The sequence below is a fragment of the Loxodonta africana genome, chromosome 24 (assembly GCF_030014295.1).
Source record: "Loxodonta africana isolate mLoxAfr1 chromosome 24, mLoxAfr1.hap2, whole genome shotgun sequence".
Classification (NCBI taxonomy): Eukaryota; Metazoa; Chordata; class Mammalia; order Proboscidea; family Elephantidae; genus Loxodonta; species Loxodonta africana.
Genome location: NC_087365.1, coordinates 29,869,991 through 29,897,276, shown reverse-complemented (window position 1 = coordinate 29,897,276; position 27,286 = coordinate 29,869,991). Strand labels below are relative to the sequence as shown.

General features: G+C 48.5%; 1 protein-coding gene across 1 annotated transcript in view; it reads right to left on the bottom strand.

Annotated features, from left to right (window-relative positions):
- The window catches only part of ANGPT4 (angiopoietin 4), a 54,968-nt gene that overhangs the window by 9,175 nt on the left and 18,507 nt on the right, over window positions 1–27,286 (bottom strand). Inside the window, exons 2-6 of the mRNA XM_003411474.3 lie at window positions 14,095–14,250; window positions 11,948–12,069; window positions 10,177–10,409; window positions 6,448–6,575; window positions 4,683–4,784 (exon numbers count right to left, since the gene is read on the bottom strand). Coding sequence (XP_003411522.2) covers window positions 4,683–4,784; window positions 6,448–6,575; window positions 10,177–10,409; window positions 11,948–12,069; window positions 14,095–14,250 — 741 coding nt within the window. The remainder of the gene's footprint in view (window positions 1–4,682; window positions 4,785–6,447; window positions 6,576–10,176; window positions 10,410–11,947; window positions 12,070–14,094; window positions 14,251–27,286) is intronic.

Genomic DNA, 27,286 nt, shown 5'->3' with positions numbered 1-27,286 from the left:
GAAAAGCTAAGAATGCTGTATCAGTAGGAGACACCACTGTCCCAGGGTGACGAGAAACCAAACCAAACCAAACCAAACCAAACAAAAAACCACTGCTGTTGAGTTGATTCGAGCTCATAGCGACACTATAGGACATAGAACTGCCCCATAGCGTTTCTAAGGCTGTAAATCTTTACCCAGGCAGACTGCCACATCTTTCTCCCATGGAGTGGTTGGTGGGTTCGAACCACTGACCTTTTGGTTAGCAGTTGAGCCCTTGAACCCTGCACCACAGGGCTCCATAAAAAACCAAAAACAAACAAACAAACAAACAAAAAAAACCCACTGCCATTGAGTTGATCCCGACTCATAAAAGCCCTACAGAACAGAGTAGAACTGCCCCACAGGGTTTCCAAGGAGCGGCTCGTGGATTCAAACTGCTAACCTTTTGGTTAGTTGCCTGAGTTCTTAACCACTGTGCCACCAGTGCGCCAAGAAACCAATAAAAAAAAAAAAGAAACCAATACCTTGGGCTAAAACAGAGATTCAGCACCAAGGACAGGGCACACCTAAGCCCCACTCCCCATTTCAGTCATGCTGTGCGGCTGATGAGTCTAATGGCCAACGTTCAGCACTCTTCGGAAGTCTTTCTGTATCTGAGCATCCTCTTTCTTTTTGCCATTTTAATGATTGTTTAAAACCCAGTTGGTTCAAGAACACTCATAGCTTAATTTGGTATTTATTTTTTTCCTGTATGTATTTTTATCAAATAAACAAGTAATAGGGTAATACACAAATAATAATACAGTTATGTTTCCTTGTGGACATCTTTTTCTATTTCTTTTGCTTTTGAAAACTTTAAAGGCTTTTAAGTCGGCTTGCCAAAAAATTCTTTATTCGAACCGTAAAAAAATTGAGGAGGCGGGGCCAAGATGGCAGAGTAGTCAGACATTTCCTGTGGTCCCTCTTACAACAAAGACTCGAAAAAAAAAGTGAATAGATTATATATGACAATCTAGGAGCCCTGAACATCAAAGGCAAAGTTGAGGAATCAGACTGCGTGGCACTCAGGACACGCTTTCCACATTGGGAGAGACAGCATCAGAGAGTCTACCCACACCTCCAGAACCACTGAAAAATGGTGTTCAATTAGCTAACCTATGGTGAGGATCAAAAAACAGCCCTTTGGGAAAAATCTCTCTCCTATTTACCTGACCCTTCCCAGCTAAGTACTGGTCTTGAGCTGGCTTCAGAGATTACTGCATCCCCTGGGCTGGAAGTGGGACCCGTCACACACCCTGAGCCATTCTCTTGGCCTTGGAGAGGGAAGAAACTAATAAGCAGGAAAAAAATAATCTGCCAGCTCCCCTAAGCCAGGAACTCAGGGCAGGCACAGCTCCTTTGCCTAAGCATAGGCATAAGGAGTCCCTGGACTTTGAATGCCTTTCACCCCTGCATAGGCCTGTGTGGGATCATTTCAACAGCGCAGGCCCTCACTGGCACAGTACAACAGGGTGTACCTGAAGCCTAACTTCAACTGTATCAGCTATATGATGGAGAGGCAGGCTTGTGACATTTGACACTGCTTTGCCTATTAAGCAGGCTCCTCACCTACCCATATCAGGGGCCTGAGGACTGGTGGCTCCACTCATGCCACCTAGCCACCCAAAATAGGGGTCCAAGAATAAGTGATGCCTCCTAGTCCTTACAGCCAACAGCATTGGGTGCCCACAGTCTGGCTGCAAAACCCACCTACCTACGCACTCTAGGGAACAGGGATGAGCTTTCCTCCCAGATACTCAGGGGTGGTTATCAGCCCTCTGCCTTGCTCAGGGCATGACTTTCTACTGCAGCCAGATACCTGGGCCTACACCAATCACCTCTGCCCACCTAGGACTGTAGGTGAGAGCCTGCACCACATGCTTGGTGACCGACAACCTGGACACCTGAGCTGAATCCATACAAGAAAAGTAAACAGACTCCTCGGCTCACATACCTAGTAACAGATCTAACCACCTGGTGACATGAGGGCTTCAAAGGCACCAATAATCAACCTAGCCCACACGAGCAGCCTATTTGGGCATGTCAAAACAAAACAAAACAAGAAGCTAGGACACAGTAAGCAAACGTAAAAGAAATAAATGTAATAACTTATTGATGGCTTGGAGATAACGGTCAATTATCAAATCACATAAAAAGGCAGACCATGATGGCTTCCGTAAGTTCCCAAAACAAAAAATCAAGAAATGTTCTGGATGAAGAGAAATTCCTGGAATTACTGGAGGCAGAATACAAAAGATTAATATACAGAACTCTTCAAGAGATCAGGAAGGAGATCAGGCAAAATGCAGAACAAGCCAAGGAACATACAGACAAAACAACAGAGGAACTTAAGAAGAGGATAAGGACAAATTTAACATGTTACAAGAACCCATAGAGAGACAGCAAACAGAAATCGAGACGATCAACAATAAAATTTCAGAATTAGACAACTCAATAGAAAGTCAAGGAGCAGAACTGAGGCAATGGAAGTCAGAATTAGTGAGACTGAAGATAAAGCACTTGACACCAACTTATTTGAGGAAAAATCAGATACATGAATTTAAAAAATGAAGAAATACGAAGAATTATGTGGGACTCTATCAAGAGGAATAACCTAAGAGTGATTGGAGTACCAGAATGCGGGGGTGTGGGGGAAGGGGTAACAGAAAATGCAGAGAGAATTGTTGAAGATTTGTTGGCAGAAAACTTCCCTGATATTCTGGAAGATAAGAATATATCCATCCAAGATGCTCATTGAACCCCACGCAAGGTAGATCCCAAAAGAAAGTCACCAAGACATGTTATAATCAAGCTTACCAAAACCAAAGATAAAGAGAATTTTAAGAGCAGCTAGCGATAAATGAAAAGTCATCTACAAGGACAGTCAATAAGACTAAGCTCTGACTACTCAGTAGAAACCATGCAGGCAAGAAGGCAGTGGGATGACATATATAAAGGCTTGAAGGAAAAAAATTGCCAGCCAAGAATTATATATTCAGCAAAGCTGTCTCTCAAATACGATGGCAAAATTAGGGCATTTCCAGACAAACAGAAGTTTAGGGAATTTGTGAAACTCAAAGCAAAATCAGAAGAAATACTAAAGGAAGTCTTCTGGTTAGAGAATCAACAACATCAGATAACAACCCAAGACTGGAACGTAGGACAGAGCAACCAGGTATCAACCCAGACAGGGGAGTCACATAAATAAATCAAAGCTAAAACACTGAAAATAGGGAACCAGCGACATCATTATATAAAAGATGACAACGTTAAAACAAAAAAAGAGGAGCTAAAAAATGTAGTCATAGATCTTTCATACGGAGAGGAAGTCAAAGTGATATAAAGAAATAAAAGATCGTTTTAAACTTAGAAAAATAGGGGTAAATATTAAAGTGACCACAAAGGAAACTAACAATCCTACACATCAAAATGAAAAACAAGAAAAACCTAAAGACTCAGCAAATACAAAATCAACAAGAATGAAAAAGATGAAAAGAAAATACCTAGAGAAAAACGACTCAGCAGAGAAAATCAAGTGGAACAAAGAAACTCTCAACAACACACACAAAAAATACATCAAAATGATAGCACTAAACTCATACCTATCAATAATCATGCTGAATGTAAATGGACTAAATGCACCAATAAAGAGACAGAGAGTGGCAGAATGGATTAAAAAACACGATCCGTCTATATGCTGCCTACAAGAAACACACCTTAGACTTAAGGACACAAACTAAAACTCAAAGGATGGAAAAAAAATATATCAAGCAAACAACAATCAAAAAAGAGCAGGATTGGCAATATTAATTTCTGACAAAATAGACGTTAAGGCAAAATCTACTACAAAGGATAAGGAAGGACACTATATAACGATTAAAGGGTCAATACACCAGGAGGACATAACCATATTAAATATTTACGCACCCAACGACAGGGCTCCAAAATGCATAAAACAAACTCTAACAGCATTGAAAAGTGAGATAGACAGCTCCACAATAATAGTAGGAGGCTTCAACACACCACTTTCAGTGAAGGACAGAACATCCAGAAAGAAGCTCAATAAAGACGCGGAAGATCTAAATACCACAATCAACCAACATGACTCGTAGACATATACAGAACACTCCACCCAACAGCAGCCAAGTATACTGTCTTTTCCAATGCACGTGAAACATTCTCCAGAACAGACCACATATTAGGCCATAAAGGAGGCCTTAAAAAAAAACCAGAAGACCATTGGGCACGTGGTCTTTGAACCAGCAATTCCACACTAAAGCGTCTCTCCTGCAGAGGTAGTTGCACAGATGTGCAAAGACAAGGAAATTAATTTAATCAGTGTAGCCAGGGGTGGGCAGGAGAGATTTACTTCTCTGCTGTACTCTCTGTAAAAAAATGTTAGCAATGTATATGCATTGTCTTTTCAAAAACTGAAACAAAAGTAAAGTTAAAATTTCATTCTTAAAACATATGCCAGAACTTTCAAAGAGGGAATTCAACTTTAGGTGATGGCGTTCCCAGAAACCTGTCTGAGAATGGCCTGCTTTATGTGGGCTGATCGCTTCTGGGAAGGGGTGAGGGCAAACGAGTCCCCTGCCTACAACCCACCCCTGCTCCAGGTTTCACAGCTGAAAAGGCTGTCCCCAGGGGAACAGCTTTACCTGTTTGTAGTCCTTCCAGTTCCGATGGAAATTCATATGGCCATCCTTACGGCGTTGGATAAGGGTCCACCCGCCTCCATTGGCCTCCATGTCACAGAACACCTGGAGGGAACAGGAATGGTGGGAGGGGTGTGGAAGGAGAGGGGAGCCGGAAGCCCTTGGAGGCAGCCAGCAGCCAGGTGTGGACTGGCAAAGTGTTACTCGACTTTGATGAACAGGTGAGCCTGGTGGTCAAGGGCATCAGAAAGATCCAGGCTCAAATTCCCCATCCACGGCTGTGATTTTTCTAAAGAGGCAGGCTAGTGAGGACTTCTCTGAGCCTCCCTTTCTCATTTGTAAAATGGGGATGTTAATATCTTAACCTCTTTGTGCCCTAGTTTCTCAACTGCAAACTGGGGTTGTTGGGAGAATTAAATGAGGTGAGTCATGCAAAGTGTTCAGAACAGAGCCTGGCATACACTAAGTGCTCAGTAAATGAAAGCTTTTCACTTGCTATTATTAAAGGCTGCTATAAGGATTAAATAATAGGTGTAAAGTGCTTAGCACACAGTGTAGACTCAGGAAATGCTATTACTACTGTCATTCAGGGGACAAATATTTTCTGAGCACCTACTATGAGCCAGGCTCTGTTCAAGCACTGGGAATATGGGTGAGACAAAGTTCCTTCAAAGAGCTCACCATTCACTCCAATTCAGTCTTTCCGTCTAATCTCTGTTCACATATTATTTTTTCAACCAGTTCAGTCCATGTTCAATGAGCCCAGACTTGGTGCCTGGCCCTGTACTGGACCAATAAGAGACAAATCAATCCGTGGGGCTGGCTTGGTCTGGGGGTGGGGGGCTATGATAGGGCAGCAGACTACGGATCATGAACCTTTGGGTTGTTACAGGGAGAGTCTCCAAAAAGATGACACCGGGCAACCCTGGAAGGCTCCCCAGAGGAGGTGGCATTGGAACAGAGCCTGGGATGATGATGTGCCTGGGAATAGCATTTCCACAGGAAGGAACAGCAGGAATGGAGGTTCTGAGGTGGGAAAATTCTGCTCTGGGAGAGAAAGGACAAGTGGCATCTGTTGTGGGGGTAGCAGAGAGTGTAGGAAGGGAAACTGAGGCCCAGACAGAAGAAGGGACTGGCTCAAAGTTCCCCAGCAAAGCTGAAACTTGAGCCTAGGTCTCTTGTCTCCTAGGCTAGCTCTTTCCTTTCAGTGTTCCCCAAATTTCATTCACTCACACCTTTCTAAATTCTACAAATAGCTGAATTTACTTAATTTAACAGCATATTTACTTAAAAACAATGGTGTCCTTTTTTACTTAAATAAAATGTGTTTTAAAAAGAAAGCATATCAGTACCATAAATGAAAAACTAGTAACACTTGCCATTACTCAGACAAATGTAAATAAGTATAATGAAAACAAAATAACGGTATGAAATTCTAGCTAGAAGTTACTGCCAGCAGAGAGCCCTGGGTCTGATCCCTCTTTGTTAAAGGTGAATTCACCAGAAGGGTGAGAAGGGCTAAAGATAAGCCAGCACCAAGCTAGCACCTCTGCAGAAGCGAAGGATGAACTTCCAACATTGGGACCTTTTGCTTAACCCCACGATCTGACCCCTGACAGGGTGGGGGCTCCAGAAGGTAGGGGTCATCCCACCTTCTCTGGTACCTTGGGCAATGGGTAATGCCTGAAGCTGATAGGGGAGGAAGTCTGTTTGGGAAGCCCTTGGCTCAGCAACCCCCCATGGCCTCACCCCCAGGGAGCCCCCTAACCTTCCTGGGCTCCATCACATTGGCCACGTGGATGGTGTAGATGCCACTGGCATTGGCCCCGAAGCGCTGGATCTCGGCACAGTCCTGGAACACCTTCTTTGCTGCTGTTATGGCGGCTGCCATGGGAACTGCAAAAGGCAGTTGAGGAGCTAGGGATAGGGACCACAAGGACACTCCTGCCTACTCCGTGCCAGGGTCTAGGTTGGGAGGTGCTGGGACAGGGAGAGGAATCCAATCTGCAAAGACTTCTTGGAGGAGGTGACACTGGCTTGGGACCTGGACAATGAGCAGGAGTTGGCCAGGTGGAGAATGGGAGGGTGTTCCAGGCAGAGGAATAGCATATGCAAAGGGTTCAAGGTGGGGAAGGTCCTGGTGTGTACTAGAGAATAGGGTGCAGCGAGGGGGAACTGAGGCTGAGGCCAGGGAGGGGAACTGACTTACACCATGAGAGCAGACCTGAGGCCAGAGAGAACTCTGGCTGTTTGATGAACCTGAGAGCAGTAGAGTGAGGCTGGCACAGAGAAGGTGAGGAAGAAAGAGAGGAGAAATGATACTGAGCTCAGCAGGGGCCACGTCAGGCCAGGCTGACGACTCCAGACCTACCTTGAGGAAGATCACTCTGGCCAGAGTGTGGAGTGGACACCAGAGGGGATGAGACCCAAGCAGGGAGACCAGGGAGGAGGCTGCTAGGATGTTCTGGGAGAGGGTATGGGGGCCTGAATGCCAGTGAGGTACTTCTCCATTTCACAGATGAGGAAACTGAGGCTTGAGAGTGAGGTGATGGGCACAAGAGCACACAGCCAGGTGGGTGAGAACCTTCCTTCTCTACATGTCCCATGGGGCATTTGTCCTTGGAGCTCCCTTAGTTGGGAGGCCCGGGGCTCCCCTCCGAGCAACCCCTCCAGCTGGATCCCCTCCAGCCTGCGCTTTTTTCCAGATGAGAACAGAAGAGCACAACTGAAACCCACGAAGGCCCTGGGGCCTCTGAACCTGGCCTGGGAAAAGTGACTGCAGGCAAACTGCAGGGATTGAAAATCCCCTCTCTGGCCTTTTTAGTGGGATCCAACTAGAAGTTTGGGCTGAGATCCCACTAGAATCCAATCTCTAGGTAGGTAGGTACCTAAGGGTGGGGCTAAGGAGCCAGATGGATAGATATCACCACCAATGAGGAACCAGGAGCCTATCTGGGGGCAGGACTTCCTGTTTTGGCCTGACTCCTGGATCTTGGCACTGGGACTCCCATAGGAAGGCTCCTGTTGTTCTCAGATCACAAATGAAGCCCCAGATCCACTGCTGCCCCTCCTAGTTCCACACAGTCCATGAGGAATAAGAGTCCAGACAACCACGGGAAAGTACAGGCTCTGAGGTCAGCATGGATGGGCCCAAGTTTACACAGCAAGGCAAGGGCAGAGCTGTGAGTTGGCCTCAGATTCCAGCCACCTTTCCCAAGGCTCTGTCCCCTGTTTTCCTCCCTTAGTCAACAGTAATATTGATAACAGCAATAACAATAAAAATAAAAGGTCTACCACATACTGTAGTGTTTTGTAGGTGCCAGATACCGTCAGGGGCAGTCTGGGGCCAGGGAATATTTTTGGAGGTCACAATAGTAAGGATGGACTGGTATCGATATGCAGCATAGCTGGACTCCAGGCTGGGCTCTCTTTGAACCTCTGGGCTGGTCATTGGCACCAGCTTTGCCCCCTTTTGGCCCTTGGCACTGTGTTGAGCCCCTTCATATGCATGAACGCATCTGATCCCCATTTTATAAACAAGGAAAATTGAGTCTCTGAGAAGTTAAATGACTTATGCCACATCCCAGTGCTAGTAAGTGAAGGAGTGAAGACTTGAACTCTGGTCTGTCTGACTGCAAAGCCAATGCCCTTTCTACTACATACCTTCCCTGGGGTCTACTGCTGAGCCTAAATAAGGCTGGGCACACAGACCATGTTCATGAGTGCTGCTGCTTACCCGTGCATGGGGTAGGTCTTCTCTGCCTGTTCTCCTGTCCTTCTAGCCTTGTCTGAACCAAATTCCCCAGTGGCTGGAGCCTTGATGCTCTTCTCAGCCTCTCACCAGCCCCCACCTGCTCAGGACAAAGCTCTGCAGAGAGGGGGCGCTCACTTCTTGCTAAGCTTCAAGGGTGTTGGTTCCTGCACCCATCTCTGTCCACCCTCTAGTGTATACTCCTGGCCCGGCCCTCTCCTTCAGTTTCTCCATTTAGACAAAGGGAGAAACAGAACCCCCATTGTCCTTCTCTGGCGACAGTGGGGCAGAAGGATGGGGCACTTGGGAAAAGGGTGCCCAAGGCAAGAGGCAAGGTGCCTGACACAGCCTCCCACTCAGCCTGATGATCAGACATTCAGCTGGCCAGTGGCGAGCCCGTGGGGAGGGGCACCGGGCCCAGGTCTGGTGCCTTGGGCTGAGCTACAGAAACCCACACATGGGATTCATCTAGGCAGCCTCACTGCCAGGGCTTTGCACAAGCTGGTAATAGGTCTGGGTCACTCTACATTTTGTGGTTTGAAAGGCATCCACCTTCGGTCCACCCCTGTCTTCCTTGGGCCTCAAACCCTTTCCCAGCAGGGCCATGGGCCATGGGGAGCCACACGGAGTCCTCTGCTCCAAACCCCTGCCTGACACAGTGCCTGGAATCCCATCACTATGGCTTGATTCCTTTGCCCCTTAAAGGTTTTCCAGCCTTCCCTGTGGAGATTCAGCAGCAGTAGAAAGCCCTTCCTCGGTGTCTCACACACAAGTCATTCTCCACTCTGGTACCCAACTGAACTTCCTAAAGCATAATCTCCTTTCTCTGTTCAAAGCCGCCTCATGGCACTGACCCTCAGGTTAAAGTCCTCTCTTCTCTTAAGCACAGCCTTTTAAGGCTTCCATGGTCTGCGAACTTCAGGAGCCCTGCCAGCAGAGTATATGGCTCATAGTCGGCACTCGACAGACATGCATTTCCTTCTCCTTCCTTCAAGGCCCACAGACACAGGATTGAGTATTTACAAGAGATGGGAGCCATGACTGTCCTATTTACTGCTGTGTCCCAGCACCCAGCACCAGGCTGGCGCACAGTGGGTGCTCAATAAATGTTTGTTGACTAAATAATTGAAGTTGGGCCCGGGAATGCCTTGCCCACCCCCATCCCAAGTGGGTCCCATTAGAAGGAATCAGTGAGAGCTGGGGACCTGGCCCAGGCACCATTCTCCCTTCTCAGGATCCAGGGCCACAGGTGCTTCCGCACCTCTGCTTGGCTCAGCTCTCTCTAGGCTTAGGGGCAGGGGGAGTTAGGGGGTGAGAAGCTCTTGGGGAACATTAAGTTCAATTTCTTCATTCTACAGGGAAGGAAACTGAGTCCCAGGGAGGGGTAAGGGCAAGCCCAAGCAAGTGGGGCTGGATCCTGGAACCCAAATGTGTCAGTCTGAAGTGGTGTCCTTGTTACTATCATCACCTCCTTTAAACAAATGGGAAAACTGAGGCCAGAGAGGGGCAGGGGCATGCCTAAGGTCACCCATGGAATGGGGTACAGGCAGGAGTCTAGATTGGCTCTTGTTGCTATGGTGATTATTATTAATGTTGTTATTTCTATTTAACAGACGGGAAGACTGAGGTCAGAGAGGGGTAGAGCATTTTCTACTTGGGTTCCAGGGCCAGGTTGAACAGAAAGGGTAAACAGGGACTCCCTCCATTACCCCGACCCCCACACCCAGGCGCACCCGGCTTGCTCACCCTGGCCCTGGGCGACGAAGTGCACCAGGCGCTGCACTGACTCCAGGAGCTGGCGCTGCTGGCTCTGCAGGAGACTGGAGTTGCTGCTGGCGGCGCGCAGGCTGCGCTCTAGGCCGGCGAGGGCGCCGCTCTGGCGGCCCAGCAGACGCCGCAGCTGCTCCTTCTGGTCGCGGAGGTTGGCTAGCTCGGCCTCTTGCTGAGTCTCCAGGGCCTGCATCCGCGTCTCCAGCGCGCTGTGGGGCGGAGGTGCATAAGGGTGAGCTCGCGTGGGCATAAGTCTTGCGTCCTGACAGGCATTCACACCCTCGTGCTTTCCCCTGGGCCCTGGGCGACTCAGTTGTACAGATCTGAGCTGAAGCTCAGAGAGGTAAAATGTCCTGCCCAGGGTCACACAGCCTGGCAGTCCGTGCCCAATGTAGGCACTTCTATATTTGGCACAGAGTGAGGAGGGAAGGAAAGAGAGTCCCTGGAGTGAGGGACAGGGGTGGGAGGCAGACGTTTATACTAGAGTAAAACCTGTGAGAGCTGGAATTTGACAAGACTGCCTTGTGTTTCTGGGTCTGGCAAGTTTTCTGCCTTTGACAAGGTGCAATCTTACCACTTTTGTATCGCTATTAGTGGAAAATATTTTGAGTTTTCCTTCTCTGATAGGTTTCCACCTTACACAGGTTCTGGTTTTCACAGGTTTTACTGTACATGCCCGGTTATGCCAGCCCATCCACCAGATTAAGTAAGTAAAGGAAACTAGGACAGAAGGAATTTTCCCTGGACCCCAAATTATGCCACAGGAAGACAGAGAATTTGGGCACAATTGGGTTCTAGAATTTGGAGTGTCTCCATGTGCCAAGAGCTGATCGATGGCATCGGCTTTGCCCGTTTCTAGGCACCTAGTGCCAAGTCAGGGTGATTGACAGTCCTCCAGTCCTTGCCCTTCTCCAACCTGGGGTGGAGCACTAAGAATAAGGACAAACTGTCATTAACTACACCCAGATCAGAGGGAGCCAGCAATCCTTACGGTCTTATCCTGACCCAGCACGTTTGAGCAAGAATAGCGTCTGCCCTGTTGACAGGCCGGTGGCTCCTTCAGTGTGTGGGATTTGTCCCCTCCAGAACTCTGACCTTGGCAGTTTTTTCTCCACTGAGCTCAAAACTGAGATGAAATCAGACTTAATGCCTTATCTATACCCCACGACTATTTTTTTCTTTGTAATTTAAAAAGTGTTCCGCACATGCATATTAGCTCATAAAATGCAGACACCCTCTCTGATCATGCAAACAAGAAACTGGTCACTGCCATTGCTTTTGGGGTGGGAACAAGGTGGGAGCCGATTTGGCTATTTACAAATAAGTACATCAAATTAAAATTTACAGACTGAATTATATGGCATGAGAACGAGATCTCAATCAAGCTGTTACAATTTACGAAATAAAGTAAGAAAGAATGAAAGAAAGAAGTAAAGAAACAAAGAAAGGAGCAGAGTGTTTGAGTCCTAGGAAAATACCAGTCCCCTGTCCCCACTCAATGCAGAAGACCCAGGTCTTGTGGATCTGGCCCCAGCCCCAGTGCCTGCCTTCACTCCCAGCTTCAGCTGGGACTCCAACCTTGGTCCCAGTCCTTACCCCAGCCCTGGCCTAGTCCCCAGCTCTAGCCCTTCAAATGGTCCCTTATCCCAGTTCTAACCCAGCCTCTAGACCCAGTCCAAGTCTAGACCCAGCCCTGGCCCCTTGATTCCAGTCCCAGCCCCTACCCTGGCTCCATGCCAGTGCCCACCTGTTGCGGCCCTGCAGCTGGTGGAGCTTATGTCCCTGCAGCAGCAGCTGCTTCTCCATCTTGTTGGTGGACAGTGAGGTCTCCAGCAGCTGGATCTCCATGCGTGATGTCTGGTTCAAGAACTGGCCCAGCAAGCAGAAGGGGCAGGAGCCATGTAAGCCCTGCAGGAGCAGTCGGCCCATAGCAGCAGCCCACCTGCCCACTGGCCCTGTCATACCAGAAACTGAATGACCTCTTTCCCCGACCCGATCATTAGTTCCTGTGGTCATGCATTCATTTGTTTATTCACTCATTCATTGACTTGCAGGCCCTAACTGAGCTTATGACCTGCTCTCTAAACTTTCTCTTCCACCATGGCTTCCCCTCTCCACAAATGGCTGCTCTATTTCTCCTGTGGCTTGGGCCCCCTCCCATCCAATCCTTCAGCAAGTTGGGTCAGCTCCACCTTCCCAATAGGTACCTGGCCACTTCCTCCCCATCCACGGCTCCCACCCTGGTCCTGGTGGACTGTGCCAGCCTCTTCACAGGGCTCCCTGCTCCTGCCCTGGCCCCTATAGTCTATTCCCTACTCGGCAGCCTGGGGGCAGCCTTTTAAAATGTCCCTCCTCTGCTCAGAGTCCTCCTGAGGCTCCCATCCCCGGCAACAGCAAAGCTCCAGTCCTCACCACAGCCTGCAAGGCCCGGCGACCTGACTCATCGCCCCCACTCTCTCCCATACTTGCTCCAGCCACGCTGGCCTCCTCCGTGTCCCTAGAGCCTACCAGCAAGGTCCTACCTCTGGGCTTTTGCACTTTGCTCTTCCCCCTGCCTGGAACAGTCTGCTGCCAGGACGCCTGGCTTTTCTTGGTGATGCCTTCCTGGGCATGCTGTCTAACACTGGAAACCCCACTCACCCTCACGCCGCTCCCAACACACTCTCCCCATCTCTCTTTGCACTAGGACCATCTGACATAAAAAAAAAAAATTCATGCTTTATCTTGTTCATGTTCTTTGTGCTCCATTAGAAAGTAAGCTCCTGTTTTGTTTATTGCTACAAGCTAGAACCAGGCATCTTGAACAGTAGCTGGCACATAGCAAGGGTTCAACAAACACATCCCCACTTGTCATGAGTTTGTTCATCCATTCACTTCCCAGCCCTCCCGTTTACTCCCGTGTCCCTCCTTCCCTCTCTCTTTCCCCCGCCTCCTATCTCAGAGCCCTGGGCCCACTGAACTCTGGTTCTGTTAGGTGCTGTCGAGTCAGTTTTGACTCATAGGAACCCCATGTGACAGAGTAGAACTGCCCTGTGGGGTCTTCTAGGCTGTAACCTTTGTAAGAGCAGATCTCCAGGTCTTTCTTGTGCGGAGCTGCTGGTTGAGTTTGAACCACCAAACATGTCCTATAGCAGCTGAGAGCTTAACTGTTGCACCACCAGGGCCTTCACTGAAGTCTGATGACTTGTTAATTCTCCATCTTCCCCAGTGCTGTGAGCCCCCTGAGGGTGGGGGAGTGGGCTGCCGCACCCCCTCACCGCACTGCCCAGCGCAGAACCAGTCCCCTGAGTAGATGCTTAGTAAATGTTTTGGAAATGGTTGAGGAAGGCCCAGTGCCTGGGACTCTCCTGTGTCCTGTCAGGCCATGTGGAGGGGTGGAGGGGCCAATAGCAGAAATTGGCTTTGTCCGGAGAGAGATCAGAAACCCTGGTGGCATAGTGGTTAAGAGCTACAGCTGCTAACCAAAAAGTCAGCAGTTCGAATCTACCAGGCGCTCCTTGGAAACTCTATGGGGGCAGTTCTACTCCGTCATACAGGGTGGCTATGAGTCAGAATTGACTCGACAGCAATGGGTTATAGGTTGGGTTAGGGTTTGGAGGGAGGTCTGGAGTGTGTGTTAAATTAATAGAATGGGAATTCACTGAGTACCTACTTTATGCAGGCACTATGCTGGGCACTGGAGTCACAGAGGCAGAAAAGCCACACCCAGTGCCCATCCCCTGGGGCTCATGGCCTGGGGGAGATGGCTTGTGATAGAGTCATCAGGAAGGGAGCCCAGGCCCTGACCTCTCCAAGGGCACTGTCAGGGCGAGATGCCTGGGCTGAGGCTTGGGCTGTGAGCTGGCCTGGTCTTCTTCAGCACCCACCCGCCTGCCCACCGCTCCCTCTCAGTACCTGGGCCTCCACATCGGTCAGCTTTCGGGTCTGGGCGGTGGTCTGGTTCAAGAGGCTGGTGCCCAGCTCAAGCATGGTGGCCGTCTGATTCTGGACCATGTGCTGCTGGGCCTGTGCCAGCTCCGACCTCAAGTTCATCCGGATGTACTTCTCTAGCTGTGGGGAGACAGACCATGGGCTGGGGTCACGGGGCAGGGGCTGGGCAAGGCTCCTGTCCCTTCCATGTGTCTCCATGGAAGGGCATAGAGCCACCAGGAGAGGTCTTCCTACCTCAGAACAAGCCAGGCCAGGCTGCCATTACCTCTCACCTGAGCTATCCCAGTAGCCTCCTCCTTGGCCTTCCCCCTACCCCCAGTCCATCTTCCACTTGGCAGCCAGAGGGTTCCTGCAAGCCTAAGTCAAATTATATCCTTCCTTTGTTCAAATCCTTCCCAGGGTTCCCATCTCACTCAGAGGAAAAGCCAAAGTCCTCACCATGGCTGCAGGTTCCTCCATGATCAGGCCTCACTACCACGCTGATTTCCTCCCCATCTCCCTTGCTCACTCTGGTCCAGACACACTAGCCTTTACGACATTCTTTCAACACATCAAGCACACACCCACCTCAGGGCCTTTGCACATGCTGTTTCCTCTGCCTGGAATACTCTTGCTCTAGATATCCATATGGCTTGGTCTCTTATATCGTTCCAGGTCTCTTCATATGGCTTATCACGCCCTGACTTTATACTGTATATTTCTCTGTCTATTGTCTGACTTACCCTCTAGAATGTCAATTTCATGAAGCCAGAGATTTGGTCATGCTTACCACTTTACCTCTGTGTCTAGTACCATGCTTGGTGTATAGCAAGTGCTCAATAAATATTTGTTCAGCAAATTGATGGAAAATGGGAAGGAGCAAGGGATAGAGCACAGTCCCCAATTTCATGCCCTCTTCCCAGCTTCCTAGGGCTGAGCCAGCCAGCAGGGGGTGGGAACATACCTCTTTCCCTTGTACAAGAGTTTGCAAGTTCATCTGCCAAGCTACACTTTCTATTTTCTGGTCCCTAGTTTCTCCATTTGCCCAATGGGGTTGGGTGCATCAGCCACCAAGGGCTCTCCCAGCTCGGATGTTCTGGGATCTGACATGGTAATGTTCATTTCTTTGACTGAGCTGCAGTCTTTCCCAAGAGCAGAAGTTGGTCAGGAGAGAAACCAGGATCAAATTGCGAAGCTGAACAGTGTGTTCTCAGGGCAGAGGGTGGCCCCTCCACCCCCCTCCACTCAGCACAGGTGCTGGCCCTTTGCCACCACCCCTGCCCCACCCTGGGCTCCTTCCCTCCACCTTCGTTCAGTCTCCAAGGAGGCCAGGAGGCCAGACAGGGCAGCTCCCAGGGGCCCTGGGAAGACCACTTGTGCCCCTCAACGAGAGGTGGTGTCCTGGGGGGGGCGGGGAGCAGGCTCAGGGTGGTAAGGGATGGCGGGCCAGGCTCTGGCCACTTCCTTCTTTATCTCTTCTCCCCTCCTCCACTCAACTGTCAGCTCCCAGCCCTGGATTGCTTTTGAAGGAGCCTTATTCTACTGCAGGGAAAGGTCAAATCCAGGAGGGGGCGCATGTGAGAAGGGGGACTGGTGGTGTTTAGAGCAGCAGCTCTGGGAAGTGTGGTCCTAGGATAGTGTCACCTGGGAACTTGTAAGAAATGCAAATTTCCAGGTCCCCCGCCACCCAGATCTTCTGGATCGGACACTCTGGGTGGCACCCGGCAACCTGGTTTAACAAGTCCTTTAGGTGATTCTGAAGCAGCTCAAGTATGAGAGCCAGGCGTAGAGCTCACAGAGGAAGCTGAGGACCAGGGAGACAAGCATGTCAGAATCTCTCACAGATTTTGTCACTTTGGCCCCTTCCTCCCCTCATCGTCAGTCCCCCTTAATCACTGTCCCCTGCAATACACAAACATGCTCTAACAGCTCCCATCTTAAATTGACAAAAAATCCTTGACCCTGCAACCCCTCCAGCTGCTTCCCCAATTTCTCTGCTCCGTGCAACCACAGAACTTCTCGAACAAGTTGTGTCCTCTCTGTCTCCACCCTCAAGGAGCCCTGCTAGTGCAGTGATTAAGTGCTCTGCTGCTACTCCAAAGGTCAGGGGTTCAAGTCTACCAGCCACTCTTCAGGAGGAGGATGTGGCAGTCTGCTTCTGTAAAGATTTACAGCCTTGGAAACCGTATACCAATACCAAACCTGTTGTTGCCAAGTCAATTCTGACTCGTTGCGACTCTATAGGAGAGAGTAGAACTGTCCCATAGGGTTTCCAAGGAGCAGCTGGTGGAGACTGCTGACCTTTTGGTTAGCAGCCATAACACTTAATCACTACTCCACCAGGGCTCCTGGAAACCCTATGAAGAAGTTCTACTCTGTCTTATAGGGCCGCTATGAGTTGGAACCTACTTGACGGCAACGGGTTTGGTGTTTTTTTTTTTTTTAAATCTCCATCCTCACCTTTTTTTTTTCAGACATTACAATTTCATTATGGTATAATTCACACGTGCAAAAAAAGCATAAAGAATAATATAATGAGAATCTGTATATTTACTACTCTCCAGAAAAGAATATCACCCCTAACGTTGAATCCTGCGCACTCCCCAGTCACGTCCCTCCAACCCCAGGGAGTCTCCTCTGCTTTTTAACCTGCCGTATCATGGCTCTCCTTGACACCACTCCGGCTTCTGGGAGCACTTTCCAAACACTACCCCCTCCTGGTTTTCCTCCTACCCCTGCCACCCCTTCTGTGATTCCTCCTTTACCAACTCTTAACATGTTTGGGGGCTCTCGTGGCCCAATCCTGGGCCCTCATCTCTGTACATTTTCTCCCTAGGTCACGGGTCCTTAATGGGGTCCATGGGGTCTGTGGTGAGAACTTGAGGGGGTCCAGAAACTTGAGGTAGAAAAAAATTTCATCTTTTGTTCACTAACCTGTAATTAAAATTTCACGTTTCCTTCTTCTTCTTTTTTTTTTTTTTTCCAACTATGAATGTAGGTCACAAGCCATAGCGGTATTAGCAGATCCTGTGACTTCATTACCCAGTGGAAAGCACAGATGCTTTCATATCACAGCACAGCTGTTACAACATCAGGAAATACTGTTTTTACTCATCATTACTTTGGAATTATGGAAATTACCAAACTCACTGCTCGATTTTGTGATTTAATGCTACCACCACATCACAGATTTGAAGTTGCCATGGAGTAGGTTCAGATTCATGGTGACCCCATGTGTGTCAGAGTAGAGATGTGCTCAGTAGGGTTTTCAATGGCTGCTTATTTGGAAGTAGATCAGCAGGCTTTTCTTCTGAGGCAGCTGTGGGTGGGCTCGAACTTTCAACCTTTTGGTTAGCAGCCAAGGACATCCACCATTTGCACCGCCCAGGGACCCACGTATCATTACAATGACCATGTTATTGTGTGTTCTTAGGCTTTTATTTTTTGCATTTAAAAGCATTATTCTGAGAAGGGGTCCACAACAGGCACCAGTTGCTAAGGGGTCTCTGCCCAGACATGTCCCGACCCTGCCCCAGGGGCTCCAGTTGGTCCTAGGACTTTCACCTCTCTAGATGCTGCTGGTGCCCAAGTCTCCGTCTCCACTTAGACTTCTCCCCTGGATGTTCCAACCTGACACCTTCACGTGGGTGTCCAACGAGCACCTCAAGCATAAAGTGTCTAACATGGCACTCTGGATTCTTCTGCTCTCACCACCCCCAACCCCACAACTCCCACCTCCAGGCTCTCCTCAAATTTTTCCCATTTCAGTACATGACCCCTCCCGGTTCTTAAGCCCCAACCCAGAACTCATCCTTGACTCTCCTCTTTCTCTCACCCGCCACGCTCAATCCACTACGACCCCTACATGAATCTGTCCACTCCGCCATGGGTCTGCCAGCTTGCGCCCTCCCCATCTTCCACCTCCCTGCGTGGCAGCCGGGATGATCACTGCCATATATAAATCAGATACTGACACCCCTGCTTTCCACTGCAAGTATCACGTAAGATAGAGGTCAAAGTCCCCATCATTTACCTCTTGAAACAAACAAGCAAATGCTGAGCACTGTGGCCAAGGGGAGAATTGAATGACTTGTCCTTCCTCAAACCCACCCTCCCCACAGGCTTCTCATCCACAGCTTCTCTGGGGCTCCGTGAAGACAGGAGGCAGGAAGCAACGAAGCCGCTGCTTCTCAGCTTGGAGAATTCAGTTTTGTGCTGAGCCTAGAGATACATGAGGGACAAGGGAGACCAAGGCTTCATCCTCAAGGGGCCCTGGGTCTAGTGGGGACACAAAGACATGGCTATGAAGTTGAAAGAGGGGCTCTGCTTTGGAAGGTCAAAGCTGCTTTATTTCTGTCCTTTCAGTAAAGAGGGCAGCATGGAGTCAGTCTGGGCTCTGAGCCCTCACCCGTGGGTTTGTATCCTGACTCCTCCATCTTCTAGCTTTGTGATCTCAGGCAAGTTACTTGACCTCTCTGTTCCTCAGTGCCCACCCCCTGTGAATACCAGTACCTACCTCATGAGGGTTCAGTGAGCTTTTATTTGTAAAGGACTAGAACTTTTTTTTAGAACCATGGCTGGCTCAAAGTAAGCACTACAGGAAATGTTTGGTTATAAAAATGAAGGACTTGCAGAGCACCTACCGTGCCGTGCCCTGCTTTGTGTCAGGAACCTTCAGGGGATTCAGGAGAGAGGGATTTCGTGGGGCTTTCTCCAAAGGAGTTTCCCATCTACTGGGAGGGTGTAGCGCAGTGGTCCTCAGCCCTGGCTGCTTCTTAGAATCACCAGGGGGAGCTTTTTACTGATACCTCCTCTTCCTCCCCATTCTGGTTTAATTTGGGGTAGGCCTTCCTCCACTAGTTCCCTGGCGGGGGGGAGGTGGGAGGTTCTAATGTGTGATTGGCTGGGGCTCACCAGGGTGGATAGGGTAAGCAGAGCTATACAGAGGCTGGTCTTGGACTTTTCCATGGGTTGCGAACCACCTGGGACCTGGTGTAAAATGCAGGCCGTCTGCTCCAGGCTGTCACACAGCAAGTTCATTCCTGAGATGAGACCTTCTCAGTCATTTCCCCCAAGACTCTCAGTTGCAGACAGGCAAATAATTGAGGCCTAGGAAGTGACCTTGACTTGCCCAAGTTTACCACCTGGCAGAGGCTTCTCCGGGTCTGCAGAGCTGGGCTGGGGACCCCAGGTGACCTAAGGTCATCTCGATTGGCTGGAGTTTCCTAAGCAGACCCACTGTCCTGCACTTGTCCTGTGGCTACAAATGGCTGGGTGGGGCAGAGGCCACCCACAGCCAGGACCCATCACCCAGTTTACCACGTCCTCCCACCAGGACTGGCCTGGGTGGGTAATCTGGGCCAGATGGGTCCAGTTTGGCTGTACTGGGGCTCTGGCAACTACCATCAACCTGTGTGGTGGGGTTGGGTCTGGCACAAGTCACAGGCATGAGCTGGAAGGGCAGGGCAAGAGCGCAGCAGAGAAACCCATCCAGGGTGGGGTCTGCTGCTCTAGTCTCTGGCTCCTCACCCACTCCAGAATTGGAATTGCCCCACCTCCGTTGCCCTCAAGCTGGCAAATTCTCAGAGTTGAGCTGGGAAGTGGGGCCTGAGCAGCCACTACTCCAAAGAGGCTGAGCTTTGGCCCCTGGGCTACTGCCCCCCACCACTCTGTTCTGGGTTCAAGTTTGGGCTCTGCTCTACTCTAGCTGTGGACCTTGGAGAGTCACTGCATTTATCTGAGCCTCACTTTACAAATCTGTGACATGGGGACACTAAACCCTGCTCTTTGATGGGTAGAGGGCATTTGAAAAAGGCCCTGAAGGAGAGAAGAGTTGTGACGGCAGGGGCTGGGGGAGGAAGGATATTCAGACAGGCAACAGATAAGTATCTGTGGATGAGGGTTCTCAGTGGCCAAGGAGATCTGCTTGAGCCTGATTTTCTCTTGCATAATTAAAAACAAACAAACAAACAAACAAAACTTTAACTAGTAAAGGGGTTAACAACTGCGGTCCATCCATCCACTGGAATGAAAAGGAATGAACTACTGATGCCTGTAACAATGTAGATGGATTGCAAACACATTATGCTGAATGAAATAAGCCAGACACAAAAGCTTACATACTTTGAGACTTCATTTATATGGCTTTCTGGAAAAGACAAAAATACAGGAAAGGAAATCAGATCCATTGTGGCCAGGGACTGGAAGTAGGGACGGGGATCTACCACAAAGAGACACAGAAGAACCTTCTGGGGTGATGGAATGTCCTCCGTCTTGATTGTGGTGGTGGTTACATGATTACATGTTTGTCAAAACTCACAGAACTGTTCATTAAGGGGATGAATTTTACTGTAAATGAATTACATATACTTCAATAAAAATGCCACAAGCAAAGGTTCTAGAAAACGTCCCATATATAAATGTGAATTATAATATTAAGTGTTTCTTCAGGCTAATCCCCTCTCCCTCTGAGTTTCATTCACTTACGACAAGTGTTAGGAAGAAAAAAAGATAGGGTGATGAGCGAGGTTAGGGTCAAGTTTAACCAGAGTGGAAGGTAAAGTCTCACCAAAGAGGGTCATCTGAGCTGAGAGGATCGGAAGGAGCCTGCTGTGAGGGAGTCGGAGGACACGGGCATTTCAGGAGGAGGGAAAGGAGCGTGCAAGGGCCCTGAGGTGGGAGTGTGTCTGATGTATTTGAGTACTGAAAAGAAGATCAGTTAACAATGATATGCCCTGCTGTGGAAAATTGTGCATGTGGTTTCTGTCTGGGAGAAGCATTTTGCCAACTGCAGACAAAATCTGTCTTAGAAGAAGTACAACCAGAATGCTCTTTAGAAGCAAGGATGGCCAGATTGTGTCTTACATACTTTGGACATGTTGTCAGGAGGGATCAGTCCCTGGAGAAGGATATCATGCCTGGCAAAGTACAGGGTCAGCGGAAAAGAGGAAGACCCTCAAGGGGGTGGATTGACACAGTGGCTGCAATGAAGAGCTCGAGCATAACAGCGATTGTAAGGATAGCTCAGGACCGGGCAGTGTTTCGTTCTGTTGTGCATGGGGTTGCTATGAGTCGGAACTGACTTGACGGCGCCTAACAACAACAACAACAATCTAAAACTGAAACGAGCTTTTCTCACAGTGATGACTATAGGCCACAAACTGTATTGTGTGCACGACTGTAGCTGGCTACCCCTCTTTTGTCAGTTTGTTGTACTGTGGTGGTTTTCATGTTGCTATGATCCTGGAAGCTATGACTGTGGCATTTCAATTACTAGGAGGGTCACGTATGATGGACAGGCTTTAGCAGAGCTTCCAGACTGAGGCAAACCAGGAAGAAAGGCTTGGTGATCGACTTCCGAAATTAGCCAATGAAAAGCCTATGGATCACAGCAGAACATTGTCCGATACAGTGGTGGAAGATGAACCCCTTAGGCTCGAAGGCACTCAGAATATACCGTGACCACAACACTGGGCTCAAGCATACCAATGATTGTGAAGATGCGACAGGCCTGGGCAATGTTTTGTTCTGTTGTACTTGGGATCACCATGAGCTGGAGTCAAATTGAAGGCAACTAACAACAACCATCTCTACTAAAATTAGTTTTGTCTACAATGCTGAGTAGGTCCTGGAGTGGTGCAAACAATTTGCACTTGACTATTAACCTAAAGGTTGACAATTCGAAGTTATCCAGCAGTCTTGTGGAAGAAAGGCCTGGTGATCTGCTTTTGTAAAGATTACAGCCAAGAAAACCCAATGGAGCAGCTCTACTCTGTAACACACAGGGTCACCATGAGTCTGAATTGACTCAATAGCAATGGGTTTGGTTTTTTGGTTACAGTGCTAAATATAGACAACAAACTGGTGCACCACTATAGGTGTGTTACTGGTTGTCACCAGTAGAAACCACAGATATTCTCAGGTCACCTCTCCAAGAAATCATTTATACTCATCACAACTTCAAAATGATGGAAACCTCTAGATCCACGACTAAAAAAACCCCAAAACCTGTTGCCATCAAGTCGATTCTTACTTGCAGTGACCGTATAGGACAGAGTAGAACTGTCCCACAGCATTTCCAAGGCTGTAATCCTATGGAAGCAGACTGCCATAGCTTTTTCCCTCGGAGCGGCTGTAGAGTTTGAACCACTGACCTTTTGGTTAGCAGCTGAGTGCTCAACCACTGAGCCAATCACTAGATGTTGTTATTTAATGTATCAATACAGAAGCAATATATGACTATCACAAACCTCTTTTTACAAATATTTTATCTGCATTTCAAAGTAATTTGTTTCCTTTTTAAATCTATGAATTTAATTTTATGATTTTAAAAATATTCTTCTGAGAGAGGGTACAGAACTTCATCGGAGCCAGAATGGCCCCAGAGCACCGGGAAGTTTAGGATCCCTCACTGCCCCTCCCACGCTGCAAGAGCTCAGGGGCTTTCCTTGCTTTTTCTTCTGATGCCTGGAAGGGTGTCTGGCGAACTGTAGGTGCTCTGTGGGTACTTGTTAAATTGAAGGAATGAATTGTACCGTCCTCTGAAAGAAAGAGCTTGGGAATAAAGCATACTGTGGAGCTCTATGACGCAGCCGTGGGAAGATGTAATAGCAGGAAAAGGAAGAATTGCATTTACAGGAAAAATAAACCCCAGCTGGGGCTGCCTCATGGTTTCTCACTTCCGGCCTTTGTGCCTCCATTTCCCCATCTGTAAGGTGGAGTGATAACAGTAACAGTACCTGCTGTGGGAGGGAGGTCACAGCGAGGAATGCTAAATGTGGAGATCACATTAAAGGGTCTTGTGGGCAGAAGCACTTGTAACCTCTCTGGCTGAGGATCCTGGGGGATCCAGAAAGGCCAGCAGGGGTGGAGACCAGCAGAGCATCCACCCACCGTGACCACAGTTGGGCAGAGTTTTGCTGGACAGATGTCTTCGGTCACCATGACATTTGTGGGGGTCTTTGGGAGTCAAGGGCATCTCTACACATGCTCCAGCTATTCCCAACACTGCGGACCTCACGAGGAAGTCTGGTCTGCCCAGGAGGGTGGGGAGCTGACCTCCTGGGTGCAAGGGATGCCGAAGGTGGGTAAGGACCAGCAGCAATTCCTTCAGAGGCTGGCAAAGCTTCCAGCATCAGAACTCTAGGCTCTGGGTTCAAACCCCTACTTTTCTGCTAACTGGCCATAGGACCTCAGCCAAGTGTCCTCTCTCTGAGCTTCGGTTTTCTTATCTGTCAAATGCGGGGCCCGAATATCCCCTTTCAGGCTTGGTGTGAAGGATCAATGAGGCGCCTGGGCAAAGAACCAGAATGATGTCTGGCATGTAGCAGGTACTCCATAAACATCGCAGATATCCTGGCCATTGCTCCTTGAGTGGTTCTGGAAGCTTCCTCTTGCTTTAACATTACTTTTTTTCTGTAGGTCTGGAGAGGGCCCTGTTCATTTGCAGCCTCGACTCCTTCCAACTGTATGGTCTCTTTGAACCTCATTTTTCTGATCTGTAAAATGGGGACAGTAATAGTGCTTACCTTATGGGATTGTCATGAGGGTTAAATGACACCGTGGGTATAAATGAGACTGTGCCTGGCACATGGCAGGTGCACAGTAACTTTAACTGTTACGATTGTTGCTCTTGTGGAGCTGCTCAAGGCTGGGGCTAGTGCCTGGCCTGTGGCAGCACCTCTGCCACACACAGACCGGGGGCTGGTCTACCTTGGGAGGAGGGAGGCTCTGTTCTAGAGCATTTGTCCTGGCCTCTGGTCCTTCTGCCCTTTGCTGGTGGGACTTTACCAGTCAAATACCTCTGACAAGGAGTGGGAGTGGATTCAAACCCAGGTCTGCCAGTATTGGAGGCTGGAAGGTCAAGCCTGGTGAGGGAGAAGGGTCAGGGCAGGGGCCAAGGAAGGAGCCTTCCCTTCCCCAGTGCAGGCCCAGGGCTCAACCTTCTAACTAGTGAGCCCGCCCAGAGGGTGGGGGTTCTGATGTCGACCAATTTCCTGGGGCCCCAGCCCCAGGCTTGTTTCTGAACCTGACCAAAAATGACATAGAGATTTCGGTGTGTCGGGATGTGTGTTAAGGTCAAGGAAGGCCAGGGACTTCTCCCAAGACTGCTTCCTATGAAACTGTGGAGAGGCAGATAGGAGAGGGATGGTATGAGCACTGCGCAGGGAGTCAAGAGACCTCGACTTCTGGTCCCTGCTCTGCACGTCTGAGCTGCAACACTTTAGCCAAATGACTTCATCATACGGTGTTATGGCTTGAATTATGTCCCCCCAAAATAGGTGTTGTAAATTTTGACCTCTATGCTTGTGGTTTTTGAAGCCCTGGTGGTGCAGTGATTAAGAGCTCAGCTGCTAACCAAAAAGTCGGCAGTTGGAACCCACCAGCTGCTTCTTGGAAACCCCAAGGGACAGTTCTACTTTGTCCTATAGGGTTGCTTTGAGTTGAAATCAACTAGACGGCAATGGATTTTGGTTTGGTATGCTTGTGATTATAATCCCATTTGGGAATTGGTTGTCTTTTTATGTTAATGAGGCAGGATTAGAGTAAGGTGTATCTTGCTTGAGTCAATCTCTTTTGAGATATAGAAGAGATTAAACAAGCAGGCAAAGCAGAGACAGGGAAGAGAGATGCTAAGCCACGTGAAAATTGCCCAGGAGCAGAAGCTCAAAGAGATAAAGGCCTTCATCCAGAGCTGACAGAAAAAGAAAGCCTTCCCCTAGAGCTGGCACCCTGGATTCAGACTTCCAGCCTCCTAAACTGTGAGAAAATAGCTTTCTGTTTGTTAAAGCCACCAATTTGTGGTATTTTTGTTATAGCAGCACTAGATAACTAAGACAGAATTTGGTACTGGAAGAGTGGGATGCTGCTCTAACAGGTACCTATAATGTGGATGCAGTTTTGGAATTGGGTAATGGATGGAGGCTGGAAGAATTTTAAGGTTCTTAATAGTAAAAGTCTAGATTGCCTTGAATAGATTGATGGTAGAATTATGAACATCAGAAGAAAGTGAGGAGAGCTATAGGGAAAGTCTCTACTACAGAATACAGAAGGCGCCAGCAACAGAATGTTGCTAGAAATGTGGACATTAAATGTGTTTCTGGTAAGGCTTTAAAGAAAATGACGAACACGTGATTGGACATTGGAGGAAGGGCAATGCTTTTTATGTAATGGCAAAGAACTTGTCTAAATTATGCTCTAATGTTTGGTGGAAGGTAGAATTTGTAAGTGATGAACTTGGATATCTGGATGATGAGATTTCTAAGCAAGATCTTAAAGGGGCTATGTGGTTTTTTCTTGCCACTTATAGCAATAGGCAAGAGGAAAGAGTTGAACTTAAAAATGAACTACACAAAATGAAAACAAACTTAAAAATTTGGAAAATTTTGTTGTACGAACTAGAATTTTCGCCAAGAACATGGTTACACAATCTTTTGTTAAAGACATTAATCCTGTGACTGATGAATCTAACCAACTACAACAGCAGAAAACCCATCATCTTAGACTAAAGGGGACAGGGAAAGAACGAAGGGAAAGAACGGTGTCTGCCTCTTGAAGTTCTACAAGGAGGAAACGGGCCAAAACAGCTACATTTGTTGTCCTCCAAGAAAAGAAAAGGACCATCCCTGGATGACTGGCGATCAGCAGAACAATTGGAAGGAGCATGGGAAGCAGGGCCTTCTTGGTTTCAAAGGGTGGGGCCACTGTCTCCTGGATCTCAAAGGGCAGGGCCACAGCCCCTCGGTTTCAGAGCCAAATCTTTTTCAACTTGGTTGCCTTTAAGCTGTGCCAGGGGTGTGGGGCCACTGCCCATAAATGAGAGACAGGGCTTCCATGCCGAAGGGGCAGAAGAATAGGATCTGCTAGGGCTAAGTGGGTGGGATTGTCACTCAAAGGGACTAGGAAGATGGAGTGCCCATAGCCACAGGAGTAGAGTTGCCATCCCAGTGGGCCTGGAAGGCAGAGCTGAAGTCCAGGGCTGAGGGGCCTCCACCCAGGATCCAGACAGCATTGCCAATGCCCAGAGTCTGGAGGGCAGAGCTGTTGCCCAGATGGTCCCCCAAAACAGAGGACTTTTCAAAGCTGTGGGAGTTAATGTAATTTGTTCTTCTGGGTTTTAGACTTGCTTGGTGCTCGTTATCTTTTCTTTCCCTCCAATTTCTCCCATTTGTAATGGAAATATCTATCTTGTGCCTGTTATACCACTGTACTTTGGAAACAGATAACTTGTATTCTAGATTTCACAGATTCATAGACGAAGAGGAATTTTGCCCCAGGATGAAATATGCCTAAAGTCTCACCCATATTTGATTAGATGATTCAGAAGATGAGATTTTGGACTTGGATTTGATTTAAGACTTTTGGGATGATGTGATGGGGTGAATGTGTTTTGCATGTGGCAAGGACATGAATTTTGGGGGGCCAAAGGGTGGAATATTATGGATTGAATTATGTCCCCCCTAAAATATGTGTTGTAAATCCTAACCTCTATGCGTGTGCTAATAATCCTTTTTGGGAATGGGTTGTCTTTGTTATGTTAATGAGGCAAAATTAGTGTAAGGTGTATCTTGAGTCAATTTCTTTTGAGATATAGAATAGATTAAACAAGCAAGCAAAGCAGAGACAGGGAAGAGAGATGCCTGCAAGCCGCATGAAGATCACTGGGGAGAGGAAGAAGCTCAAAGAGACAAGGACCTTCTTCCAGAGCTGACAGAGAAAAAGAAGCCTTCCCCTAGAGCCAGCACACTGAATTTGGGCTTCTAGCCTCCTAAACTGTGAGAGAATAAATTTCTGTCTGTTAAAGCCACCCACTGTGGTATTCTGTTACAGTAGCACTAGAAAACTAAGACATACTGAAACTCCATCCTTATTGTCGTTCAGGCCCAGCCCCTAGGAGTGGCCCTCCAGTCCTCTCTCTCTTGTCCTGTTGTCCTGTTGTCCTGTTGTCTCCAGGTAGATTAGCAGCTTCCTTGCTGGTCTCTCAGCTTCTGCCTTTGCCCCGCCAGCCCCCAGACGTCCCCATCTATGCTTTACCTGTTAGCTAGAGAGATGCCGGTAACCCTAAGTTAGATCAGGTCACTAACTGCCCAAAACCCTGCCAAGGCTCTAGTGTGGCTGAGAGTGAACCAAGCTTCTTTGCAAATTCCTTTCTAGGGGGGAGGGGGAAGGGGTGTGGTGG